Source organism: Myotis lucifugus, unplaced genomic scaffold, assembly GCF_000147115.1.
Source record: "Myotis lucifugus unplaced genomic scaffold, Myoluc2.0 scaffold_4307, whole genome shotgun sequence".
Lineage (NCBI taxonomy): Eukaryota > Metazoa > Chordata > Mammalia > Chiroptera > Vespertilionidae > Myotis > Myotis lucifugus.
Window position 1 is genome coordinate 1 of NW_005875355.1, and position 12,415 is coordinate 12,415.

Consider the following 12,415-nt stretch of genomic DNA (forward strand, 5'->3'; position numbering starts at 1 on the left):
CCCTCCCCACCTGAACCATCTCCTCAAACCCAGACGCTCATTCCTTGTGGAGGGAGGGACAGGGAAGAGGAGCCAAGTCTCTTTCTTTCTCAAAATGTAAATATCGCCCCAGCCCGGCCAGTGTGGCTCAGTGGGTGAGCCTCGCCCTATGAACCATGAGGCTGTGGTTCCCGGTCAGGGCACAGGCCCGGGTTGCGGGCTCGATCCCCAGTGGGGGGCGTGCAGGAGGCACCTGATCAACGGTTCTCTCCCATCATGTTTCTCTCCCTCTCCCTCTCCCTTCCTCTCTGAAATCACTAATCACTAAAAATATATATATTTATAAATGTCACCCCCCACCCAGGGGCTGATGCCTCCCTCCACGCCCGGGACTATGAGGGGAAGGGAGAGGGGGAAGAATGAATGCCCACGTGCCACAAAGCCCCCCAACATGAGTGGCCCTGGGTGGGGGTGGGGGTGGGGGCCCAGGCTCCCCTGACCAGCACCCTACTGTCCCCGCACCCGCCCCGAGGTCAGGAAGAGCGAATGAGGCCCAGGCACAAGCCCCCGCGCGGGGGACCGACTGCCCCGCGACGGTCAGGCACTCACCACGATGTTGGCCGCGATGACCTCGGGATCCACACAGATGGACTCAACGAAGAAGGTCTGCAGCCGGGACCAGGGCCGAGGGAGGAGGGGGGACCCCGGGTCAACAGGGCGGGGCTGGCCCCACAGAGCGCCCTCCCCGCCCAGGCCCTCCTTCTGGGGCCGCCCTGTCCGAAGCCCCGGCCCATCAGGAGGCCGGGAAAGGGGCCCGGAGGCCCAGTAAGGACGTGAGCCCCCAGGTCTCACCTTGTAGCCGTTCTGCTCCCCAAAATTAAAGATGGTCGCCCTCCGCTCTCGGGTGGTGTTTGTTGCATCGAAAACCTAGGACCAAACGGGGTTAACGCGCCTCTGGCCCCGGAGACGTGGAGGCTGCTGGACATCCCACCCGGACACTGCTGCCCGGCCAGTCTCCTCGCACCCGCACCCGGGAGGGGCAGGAGGGGCGCTCTGCTCCCAGGGCCGCCAACCCTCCCGGACGCCGCTGCTGCCCGGCCAGTCTCCTCGCACCCGCACCCGGGAGCTGGCAGGAGGGGCGCTCTGCTCCCGCAGGGCAGGGCCGCCAACCCTCCGGGGGACGCTCTCAGCAGCTGCTCTGCAAACGCGGTGCTGAGCTCACGCTGACCCACAGGACGTCCCGTGAAACTGGTTAAACCTGGAGAACTGAACCCATGAACCCATGCTGACCTCCAACCCTACCCCGAGACCCCAGTAAAGGGGAGAGGGAGGGCAGGGGAGGGGACACGATCCCCCCGGCCTGTGTGTCTGTGTGGGGGGGCCTAGGGCCTTGGACAAGCACTCAGAGGCAAAGGCAGCCACAGCCCAGCCCCTCCCAGCCCCGGGCGCCCCCCTGCCCAGCGGCTGCACGTTCTCCAGGGGCTGCCCCCGGCGCGTGGCCACGCACCCGGCCTTCCCTCTAGAGATCCCATGAGCAACAGGGATGGATGCGTGTGGGCTCCCACATGTCCCCCCAGATGTCCCCGGGGTGTCACACTCACCGCCACGTGTCCCCCCTCCTCACTAAGGAACTGCCGGACGTCACGGAGAGCGGCCAGGGCACACTGCCTTCCGGGAGGAGACACAGGGTCAGCCAGCGCCCCCTTGGCCGCAGGAGGGTCAGTGGGGGGCGGGCTGGAGACGGACCTGAGCGCTAGGAAAGCCCCTGAGGCACAGAGCTGGGGAGCCTCCAGGTTGGTGAGGGCGTGGGGTGCCGCCCCGAGGGCTGGGAGCTCCACCCTGCCCTGCCCTGCCCTGCCCTGCCCTGCGGGGCACCTCTTCCCTTTGGCTGTTGTATCCCTTCCTCCCTCCCTTCCTTCCTTCCTTTCTTTTTTAAAATATTTTTATTGATTTCAGAGAGGAAGGGAGAGGAAGAGAGAGAAACATCAAGGATGAGAGAGAATCATGGATCAGCTGCCTCCTGCACGCCCCCTGCTGGGGATTGATCGCACAACCCAGGCCTGTGCCCTTGACTGGAATCGAACCCGGGACCCTTCAGTCCACAGGCGCCCAACCGGCCAGGGCTGGCTGCTGTACCCTTTACCGTGAACCCGTAAACGCAGTGAGGTGTGGTCGGGAGCGCGGGAGCGCGTCCAGCCAGTCCTGGACCTGGAGAGGCTGAGGAACCCGGCGCAGGGCCCGGAGGAGCGGGGGCGCCCGGGGCTCTGGCTGCTGTTTGCAGAGGGGGCCGGGGACTGAGCCCTCAGCCTTGGGAGCTGACCTGACTCGGGGAGGGTCAGGCCCGAGTGAACTGAACTGTGGGACATCATGGCGTCTGAGCAAACACCGTGTCCCCAGCCCTGTGTGTGGTGACTGGGTCGCACCCGTGTACAGGGGGTACGTGTGCGCACCCACACACGCGAGTGTAGGTTTCAGTATGTGTGTGTAATACAGGACATGCGTGTGTAAACGCCGTCCGAGTACACAGGCCCAGGGTGACCAGCCCCGGTGAACCCTGGCCCGTGTCCGTGACCAGCTCCTGCTGGAGAAATCCGTGTGTCCGGCCGGAACCCGGGGCAGAGGACGCCGGAAGCCTGGTTTCCTCTGGACTTGAACCCTTTGCCGGGGCTGCTTTGCACCATTTGCTGTGAGAAACCTCAGCCAGGAGGGCCGCAGGCTGAGGTCCCAGCCAATCACTGACCCTGAACCTGGGGGCCCTGGGGACCCCAGACCGTCTGAGTGCCTGAGTGTGAGTACGTCTCCACGGTGACCCCGAGCGTGCCTCTGTGTGTGCGTGCGGTACGCAGGTATGTGCGTGCGTGTCCTTGTGTGCTGTGTGGCTGACGGCACACGTATGAGTGAGGTGTCCACATGTGTGCTTACTCACGTGGACAGTGCAACTGTGTACACATGGACACGTGTGTGTGTGTGTGTGTGTGTGTGTGTGTGTGTGGACCCATGTGTGCCCATGGGGTGTGTCAATAACTTGGTATCTTGTGTGAGCCGTCTGAGCCTGTTCCCCCCTGTACAGTGGGGGGAGGGTGACAATGGGCCTCACACGCCCAGCGCACAGTAGGAGCTCAAATCTCAGCCCCTCCCTTCTGTCTGGGTCGATAGCACCAGAGCCCAAACTGAGTGTCACCCACAATTCGGCCACAGAGGCCTGAATGTCAGCCCTTCCTGGTGCAGCAGCCTGGCCCCGCCCACTTCCCCAAGAGCGGAGGCCACAGTGGGGAGCCCTGGCCGCCCAGTGTCCACACCCAGCTGGCGTCTGACCCGGTGACCGGGCTGTGCTGGGCTTGGGGAGGTTAGCGGGGCTCGGCCACCCTCTGCCCAGCGCCCTGCTCCAAGGCTGGGCCAAGACCCAGGGCGAGGAAGCTGCTCGCGCCTCAGCTGACGCCTGCCCAGAGAGCAGCGGCTCCTCACACCACCAGCCGGTGTCGGTGCCCCGAGCGCGCGAGTCTCCGGAGGAAGGACTCAGGTCGGGGGGTGGATGCAGGCCTCCTGTGTAGATGCCCATCGCAAGAGCAACAGCAGGAGGGTGGACGTCACCCAGCCCTTCACAGCTGAGCCAGGGTCTCGGGCACCCGCCAGGCACCAGCTGACCCCCCTCCAGAGGTCCCGGAGGGCTTGTCCTGGGGCCAGGGAGGGAAGGCCCAGCTCTGGGCCCAGTCCGGTCCTTCCGGCTTTGCGAGCTGGCCCCCCTGCCCCCCGAGGCCTGTCCCTGCACCCACTCGGCTTCCTCCCTCCCAGAGGCTGTCCCCATGGAGGGCGCCTTGACCTGTCCTGGCTAAGCCTCGGCCGCCTCCCTGAGGCCCTGTCCTCCCCTCTCCGCCCCAGGATGTCCTCATCACCACCAGGCCAGCACCAAGACACCACACCCTCTCCCCTGCCCCCTCACACCCAACCACCAGCCCTGAGGCCGACGGACCAGCCCGGGCACAGCCCACGGGCAGGCGAGGCCAGGGCTCAGGAGCAGCTCTGTCCTGACCAGCAACCGGGCTCCACAAGCTCCTGGCCCTTTGTACACGTGTGCACACGTGCACATGCATGTGCGTGCGCAGACGCACACAAACACACACGCACGCACATGTGCACACACACGCACATGCACACACTCACTCACTTTCGGATCCTCAGGCCCTCTTCGTTGTCTGGAAGGAAAAACTCAAAAGACTTGTACGTCTTGACCATTTCCCGGCGATACTGACCCACGTTGAACTCTGCAGGAGAGAAGGAAGGCTCGGCTCCCCCACAAAGCAGCCCTCCCACTCCGACCTCGGCCCACCCGGCCCTGCCCCACGGCAGTCCAGCCCCCTCTCCTCCCCCCCCCCGTCCCCACTCGGCCCCAGGCCCCCTGGAGAGCCAGCCCGGCCTCACCCCGCGTGGGCACGCCGATCCAGTTCAGGTAGCGCGTCAGCTTCTTGGAGATGTAGGTCTTGCCCCGAGCGGGCAGGCCCACCATGACGATGAGCGTGGGGCAGTTGGTCATGCACACTGGGGGGCGAGGGGGGGTCAGACGGCCTCGGCCTCGGGCACAGGGTGGCACCACCCCCACGGGCCCACCGCCGGATGCCTGCCCCGGGGTCCTGCACCATCGCCCACACGTGCCTCTGTGCCATGCGGGTTGTCTTGAGCTAAAGGCAACTTTAGCCACAGACCCAAGAACCTTCTGCCCAGCCCGGAGCTACAGAGAGGAAACTGACTTCCAGGCCTTGCCCACGGCTGCTACCAGAGGTCACCTCTTTGACCTCCATGGGGCGGGCACACCCTGCGGACAAAGGGGGGCTCTTCTCCTCCCGCAACCACCTCTGACGCTCCGAGGGGCAGGACCGAGCCGGCTCAGGGCGTCTCATTCCCTCAACCCCTCCCGGGCTCTGAACCGCTCCCACACGGGGCTCCCGTACGCGTGTAGATATGTATGCCAAATTCTTCCCGGAAATCAATGAAAACCTATTTAATAAAAACACAAACGACAGGAACCAGGCCTCCCTGCCCCCTGCCCGCCAGGCGGGGCTGGCCCTGGGCCTCGGCGCTGCAGCCTGCGGGGGGCCTGCCAGGTCAGGTGAAGGCAGCTGCAGCCACGCGGCTAAGAAGGCCCGCAGGTCCCCGCACCGGGCCAGCCGTGGAGGCTCTGCTGCAAGTTTCCTCATCTTGCTCACTGTCCGGGGATGCCCTCCTGCCCTCCCCTGGGGCTCCCTGTTTGTCACATTGGCCTGGCACTTGGGGCCCCTCTGGCCATCTGTTGGCCGCAGGGCCTGCCTGGGACAGAGGTGCCTCGGCACCCCGACTCCCAAGGGCCTCGGTGCTGAGGGGCAGCTGTGTCCTCAGCCTGGCGCTGCCAGGGCCGTGCAGGGGCACCGCTTAATTTGGTTATTTTCTCTTGCTGATCTGTCTCGTGTCTGTGTGATTATTACACCGGCCGGATGGACCTTAGGGCAGAGGAAAGTTGGCTCCGCCCCTCCACCCCGGCCCCCAGGCCTGCCTGGGCCCCAGCAGATGCGGGGACCTTGCCAGCCTGACCTGCTGGGCATCACCAGATATAAACCCGAACCTGCCACACCCCGGCTGCCACGGATGGGCGTTCCCATGACCAGCAGGGCAGCCAGGACCCCGCGGGAGGCAGCGCCCCGGCTGCCACCCAGGGGCCAGGGGCCGCTCCGCATTCCTCCTCGCTCAGACCCTGCTCACCTCCCCAGGTTCATGTCTCTTCATCGCACAAAGCCCAGCTCCCAGATGCTTCTTCTCCTAGACCAGTGGTTCTCAACCCTCTGGCCCTTTAAATACAGCTCCTCATGTTGTGACCCAACCATAACATTATTTTCGTTGCTACTTCATAACTGTAATGTTGCTACTGTTATGAATCATCATGTAAATATGTGATATGCAGGATGGTCTTAGGCGACCCCTGTGAAAGGGTCGTTCGACTGCCAAAGGGGTCGCAAACCACAGGTTGAGAACCGCTGCCCTAGACCTTCCTCAGGCTCCTCTCCCTCCATCCCGCCACCTCACCAAGGAGCCGGGAGCAGAGCAGGCGAGCGCCAGAGCCAGCGGGCGCCTGGGCCTGGCACGGATGGGTGCTCACGGGTGATGGGCAGGAAGGAGGGAAGCATCTCAAACCCAACAGGGTGAGGCTGCCAGAGGCCGAGACCAGAGACCCAGGCGACGTCCGCAGGGTGGACCTGTGACAGCCCTCGCCCGCCGTCCCGTCTGCCACCAGTCAGGGCCCATCAGGAAGCTGCGGGGGCTGGAGGGGAAGGGTCAGGACACAGCCCCCTCCCTGGCCCCTGGACAGACCCCGAACCATAGAACGCCGGCCTCACAGCTTTCAGCTGGTCTCACCCCAGAAGCCTCAGGGCCCAGGCCCTGGGCGAGGGTGCAGCCGCAGCGGACGGACAGCTGGCCCGGTGCGGGGACCTGCGGGCCCTTCTTAGCCGCGTGGCTGCAGCTGCCTTCACCTGACCCTGCAGGGCCCCTGCAGGCTGCAGCGCCGAGGCCCAGGGCCAGCCCTGCCGGGGGGCAGGGGACAGGGAGGCCTGGTTCCTGTCGTTTATGTTTTTATTAAATAGATTTTCATTGATTTCCGAGAAGAAGGAGAGAGTGAGAGAGAGAAACATCGATATGAGAGAGAATCATGGATCGGCTGCTCCCTGCACACCCCACACTGGGGATGGAGCCCGCAATCCAGGCCTGTGCCCTGACCAGGAATCAAACGGTGACCTCCTGGCTCATAGGTCGACGCTCAACCCCCAAGCCCTGCCGGCCGGGCCGGGCCGAGTGCTGACCGCCCTCCCTGTAGGTCCAGCACTATCTCCCGGTGAGAGCACCTCGGGGAAGCGGTGCCCCTGCACGGCCCTGGCAGCGCCAGGCTGAGGACACAGCTGCCCCTCAGCACCGAGGCCCTTGGGAGTCCAGGTGCCGAGGCACCTCTGTCCCAGGCGGGCCCTGCGGACAACAGATGGCCAGAGGGGCCCCAAGTCCCAGGCCAATGTGACAAACAGGGAGCCCCAGGGGAGGGCATCCCCCGGACAGTGAGCAAGATGAGGAAACTTGCAGAAGAGCCTCCGCTGGCCAAGGGGGGAGAAAAACAAGTTAGGCAAGGCCCTGTGTCCCGAGGGCCACCGCGAGGGCCCGCTGTTTGCACAACTCCTGGCCGGCTGGCGGCTCTCGAGCAACCGCAGGGCAGGGCATCGCTACTGCTGGTGGGGAGGGGGAGACCTGCTCCCTTCGAGGAGCCCCCCCCCCACCGCGCTGTCCCTGGAGGGTCCTCCCGCAGCCTCAGGACTAGGATCCTGCATGCCCCCTGCACGTCCATCTCCCCCGAGGTGCCCTGGCCGCCCCCCTGGTGTTCGCGGCAGCCCCCGCCCCTGCACGGCCCGGTGGGCGGAAGGGCAGCGAGTCCAGGCTGGGCGAAAGCCAGAGTAATACGTTACCTATCACCTTGGCTCCTCAAGATAAGCTTCCAAGGAAATGACCCCAAAGAAAAACCAAAGTACAAGTGTCTTCACAACAGCTCTGCTCCCAGCAGCCAAACACGGGAACGCCGGACGGCCGCGGGCACAGCGCGGACCGGGGAGCGGGGCGGGGCACAGCGCGGACCGGGGAGCGGGGCGAGAGCTCCGGGCCTCAAGGACCCGCTGTTCAGGACACCGGTGTGTGCGGAAGGAAGTCTGAAGACATGCCACTCAGCGTCCTTTTCCTGCGCAATTGCTCAAGGCCACGGTTTCCTGCGCAATTGCTCAAGGACAAGGAGGCCTGGCCCTGGCCGGTGTGGCTCAGTGCATAGAGCATCGGCCTGGGGGCTGACGAGTCCCGGATTCGGTTCCGGTCAAGGGCATGTACCTCAGTTGCAGGCTCCTCCCTGGTCGGGGCTCATGCAAGAGGCAACCCATCAATGTGTTTCTCTCCCATGGATGTTTCTCTCTGTCTTTCCCTCTCTCTTCCACTCTCTGAAAATCAATGGAAAATATCCTCGGGTGAGGAAAGAATGAATGAATATTGGGACAAAGATAATGATAAAGTCCATCATTAAAAAAAAAAAAAAAAAAAGGCCCGGGGAGGCCGAGCAGGCGAGAGGCCTGAGACAAGCCTGGTGCTGGGCAGTGGCCACTTCCTGCAGGGGCCAGCCCGGGGGCAGCCACGAGTCCCCGACGTGAGTCCAGACGGGTTCCTGAGCTGCACCTGCTCGACGCCCCTGGGCGGGCGGGGACGGAGCAGCTCCTGAAAGCTAAGCGCTGGGTCTGTCCTGTTCAGAGGGGACAGATGGCCAACTCTCCTACCCGCCCGGCCACACCCCGCCACGTGCAGACCCAGCACGTCTTCCACCTTCTGCCTAAGAAAAGCCATCAGACAAGCACTGTCCTTTCTGCCCTGCTCCCTGAGTTCCCCCCCCCTTTTTTTAAAAATTATATATTTTTTATTTCAGAGAGGAAGGGAGAGGGAGAGGGAGAGATAGAAATGTCAATGATGAGAGAGAATCACTGATTGGCTGCCTCCATTGGGGATCGAGCCTGCAACCCGGGAATGTGCCCTTGACCGGAATCGAACCCGGGACCCTTCAGTCCACAGGCCGACGCTCTATCCACTGAGCCAAACCGGCCAGGGCCTGAGTCCCCTCTTCATCTCTGCCTCGCCCACCCCCAAAACTCCCCCAGGTCTGAGCTAAGGGGTCAGTGACCAGGGAGGTAACGGCACAGGGACACCCCGCAGACAAGCGGCCTCGGGTGCCCAGAGAGCTGGGAGACCACGGCTACGGCAGACCAGCCGGGAGCCCCGCGCCCTCATCTCCACAAACCCCTGTGCCTGATCGAGTCAACGTCCACCCACCGCCACCCTCAGGCCCTCCCCCGTCCCCGGGGCCCCCAGCCTCGCCATGATCCGTTCTGCAAGGGTGAAATGCCGCACGTACAGGTTCCCGGTTCACTCCCTGCTGAGTCACTCCCTGCTGTGAACTCCGGGACCCTAACCAGGCCCAATCCCGCACCACCTGCAGGGGTCATCTTGGCCTCGGGAGTGCCACTGCCGCCTCCTGTGCTGGGCCAGCCCACGGTCCACCCCGCGTGCGCCCAGGGGCAGTGTGATGCCATGAGCCCCTCTCTCAGGCCAGAGCCAGGTATTTTGTTCGTTTGTTTTAATATTTTAATTGATTTCAGGCAGGAAGGGAGAGGGAGCGAGAGAAACATCAATGATGAGAATCATGGATCGGCTGCCTCCTGCACGCCCCACACTGGGGATCGAGCCCACAACCAGGAATGTGCCCCGACCGGGAATCAAACCATGACCTGGTTCATAGGTCGACGCTCAACCACTGAGCCACGCCGCCCGGGCCAGAGCCAGGTTTTAATCACAGACTTGGAGCCTGGAGAAATATAGACCCACCCAAGTGGCCGAAAGACCTGGGCCAGTCCCCTCCCTCGAGGCCACAGGTCCCTTCCCATCTGTGCTGGGGGTTCTCTCAGAACTGCTGCTTCCATCCCTGATGTGGGAGCGACAAGCGGTGAGATGACGAGATGGCCAGCGACCCCTTCTTGAGGCCTCCTCATTCCGCAGCTCACAGCAGCTCCGTGGAGCAGGCTGGTGACAGGCTCGGACCCGGGCCTGGAGGAGTCTCCCTGCCCGAGGCCACACAGCTGGGCCCTGATGCAGCCGAGCCTTCCTGCCTCCAAAGTCCAGGCTCTTACTCCTCCCCTGGAGTGAAACAGCCCTCACACAGACCGGCCAGGAGCAGGGGCCTCGGCCTCCGCACCTCCACTCAGTGCGGGAGCGGCGTGGGCGTGACCGGAGCCCCTGAGGACACAGAGCCGTGGATGGAAGCCCTGGCCCAGGACTGAGGCAGGATCACTGGCTCCGTGCCCCACCAGGGCCTCGGTCAGGGCCAAAGCCACGGCCGCCCCCTGCCAGGACCCACAGTGTGGTAAGAGACACTCCCCCAGTTCTCACACCATGTCAGAGCCCAGGCCCAGCACAGCCCTCTCTCCCTCCCAGATCACGGCCAAGCAGAGGTCGGGGGGCAGGGAGACCCCCGCACACCACCCAGCCTCCTGATGGCCATGTCCATTTCTGTGCCAGGAGTTGGACTGGATGTTCTCTGAGGTCCTTGTCAACGTGCAACTTCCCCACAACGTTTCCGTTACTCCTAAAACAGATCTTTTTCTTTGTAATAAAGAGGCTGCAGCTCATTTAAGGACCAGCGGGAAGTCAAGGTAGGAAATTAAACAGCCAAGACCCGGAAAGGTGAGCTGAGCAATGTCAGGCATCGCAGCGTGTCTCCCAGATGTTTCCCCTTAAGTTTACCTTCTATTCTACCCACGACACAAACACAGGCCCGCATGGCACGGTGCCCCACGGCCCCTATTCTGGTCAAACCCGCACCTCCGGGGAATTCCCCCCAAAACTTGGCTTTAGGTGACCAGGTGGGTGATTAGCCCGGGGCGCCCCGCCCTTCCTCCCACCGGAGGGCCAGCTCGCTCTCGGGCCTTTGAAAGCGCTGGGCTCAGAGAGGCCAAGCAGTCCCTCTAGGGCCAGCCCAGCTCGGGCGCGGCCGGCCACCGGCCCACGCTCTCTGGCCAGCAGAGAGGACAGGGCAGGGGCTCCAGGTCCGCCCTGGCCTGAGCGGTGGGGGGACAGGAGTGCGCGGGGCCGGGGCCGGACCTGGCCCCCAGGAGCCGAGACTTCCCCGCAGACCGGCCTCCGCCTCCAGCTCTGCCACCGCTGTCCTCGCCCACCACCCGCTCTGCTCCCCTCCCACCAGCCCGGCAGCCTCGGCCTCACCTGTCCCGGTTCCCCGCGGTTCCCCGCCCCTCGCCGCCGCGACAGACCACTGCCCAGGCCGCCCCATCCATCACCCGCGCACCGTCCCCCGCGCTCCCCGCGGACCCCGCCTCACCGCGGCGCTGGCAGGCGTGCAGGGCGGGCCGCCCGTTGCTGTACGGCATCCAGATCTTCTTCAGGGGGTTCTGCGTCAGCTCCCGCGGGGAGGCCATCCCGGAGCCGCGAGCAGTCCGACCGCACGGCTCCCACCCGGCAGCCCCGCCAGCTCCGGCCACGGAGGCCCCGCCCCTCGGCCCGCCCCTCTTCAAGCTGCCGTGACGCACGTCCCACTCCCGAGGCCCCGCCCAGGACGCATAGGCCCCGCCCCAACTGGAGAGGGCGTGGCCCCGGACCACGCATGCGCAAATCGCCCGCCTGCGGGTTCGGCCGCCGCAGGCCCGCCCTCCCTGCCGGGATCCCGGGCGCGCATGCCCAGCGCACTCAGGCCCGCGTCCCGGCTGGTCCTGGCCCCACTTCGGGTGCAGGAGCCCAGCACGCCCGCCCCGGCCGCGCAGATTTGTACGGGTCTCTCCCAGGGCCTCGCTCCGGGCAATCGCCGCCTCGCCCCCAGGGCACCCGGGTCCGCTCCTCACCACGCGGGACCTCAGGGTTCCAGGAGGGCGGGGTTTCCACGCCAGGGGGCGGGGCCTACGAGACCCGCGGGGCTTGATTGGTCAGGACCAGGCCTCGGCGCGACTGATCACTGGCCTGAGGTCTGGGCTGTCAACCCCGCTGCGCCCTGCACCCCGCCCACGGGAGCGACCTGCCGCTCTCAAGGGGCTGGAAAGGCCTTGCTCTCGGGACAGGGCGCACGTCAGAGCTGATGGTGTTTCTCTCTCCGCCTTGGCCGCTGGGCAGCTCGGGCTACACAGGGCCCGCCTGGAGCAAGTGCGTGGGAGCTGGCAACCAAGCTCTCAGGGCACTCGCTGGAGGTGGCACGTGCCCGTCATCCATCTTACAAGGGTCTGGCCCCCGTGGCTCCGTGGCTGAGCGTCGACCCAGGAACCAGGAGGTCACGGTTCGATTCCCGGTCAGGGCACAGGCCCGGGTTGCGGGCTTGATCCCCAGTGTGGGGCGTGCAGGGGGCAGCCGATCCATGATTCTCTCTTATCGTTGATGTTTCTATCACTTCCTCTCCCTTCCTCTCTGACATCAATAATATATATATATTTACAAGATTCTGGTATAGGTGAAATGTGTCCATGTCTGAAAAATCCACTCTCAAGCACATTCATGTTACCATTTATTATATGATTTGTCTACTGCAGTGGTTCTCAACCTTCTGGCCCTTTAAACACAGTTCCTCATGTTGTGACCCAACCATAAAATTATTTTCGTTGCTACTTCATAACTGTAATTTGGCTACTGTTATGAATCATCATGTAAATATCTGATATGCAGGATGGTCTTAGGCGACCCCTGAGAAAGGGTCGTTCGACCGCCAAAGGGGTCGCGACCCACAGGTTGAGAACCGCTGGTCTATTGCCTCTCAATCGCAGTGAGGCCAGGGGCGCGGCGGAAGACGAAGTCAGAACCCTGCCACTCCCTGTCTGCAGCTTTGACTCTTTCTGCCTGGGCCCGGGAGCCC

General features: G+C 64.1%; 1 protein-coding gene across 3 annotated transcripts; it reads right to left on the reverse strand.

The window, feature by feature from the left end:
• Positions 1–349: 349 nt before the first annotated feature.
• LOC102438513 (6-phosphofructo-2-kinase/fructose-2,6-bisphosphatase 4) lies at positions 350–11,095 on the reverse strand. 3 transcript variants are annotated; one of them, XM_023749244.1, is made up of 6 exons: positions 10,904–11,070; positions 4,399–4,515; positions 4,145–4,241; positions 1,581–1,643; positions 832–906; positions 350–645 (listed from the first exon to the last, which is right to left on the reverse strand). In XM_023749244.1, the coding sequence occupies exons 1-6, from the start codon at positions 10,998–11,000 to the stop codon at positions 585–587; spliced, it is 510 nt and encodes a 169-aa protein (XP_023605012.1). In that variant the 5' UTR covers positions 11,001–11,070; the 3' UTR covers positions 350–584. The 3 variants fall into 3 exon arrangements, with proteins under 3 accessions (XP_023605012.1, XP_014306335.1, XP_006108977.1); XM_014450849.2 differs by lacking the exon at positions 10,904–11,070 and adding an exon at positions 7,452–7,589 and having other exon boundaries at positions 358–645; positions 1,581–1,647; XM_006108915.3 differs by having other exon boundaries at positions 362–645; positions 1,581–1,647; positions 10,904–11,095.
• Between the last annotated feature and the right edge of the window lie 1,320 nt (positions 11,096–12,415).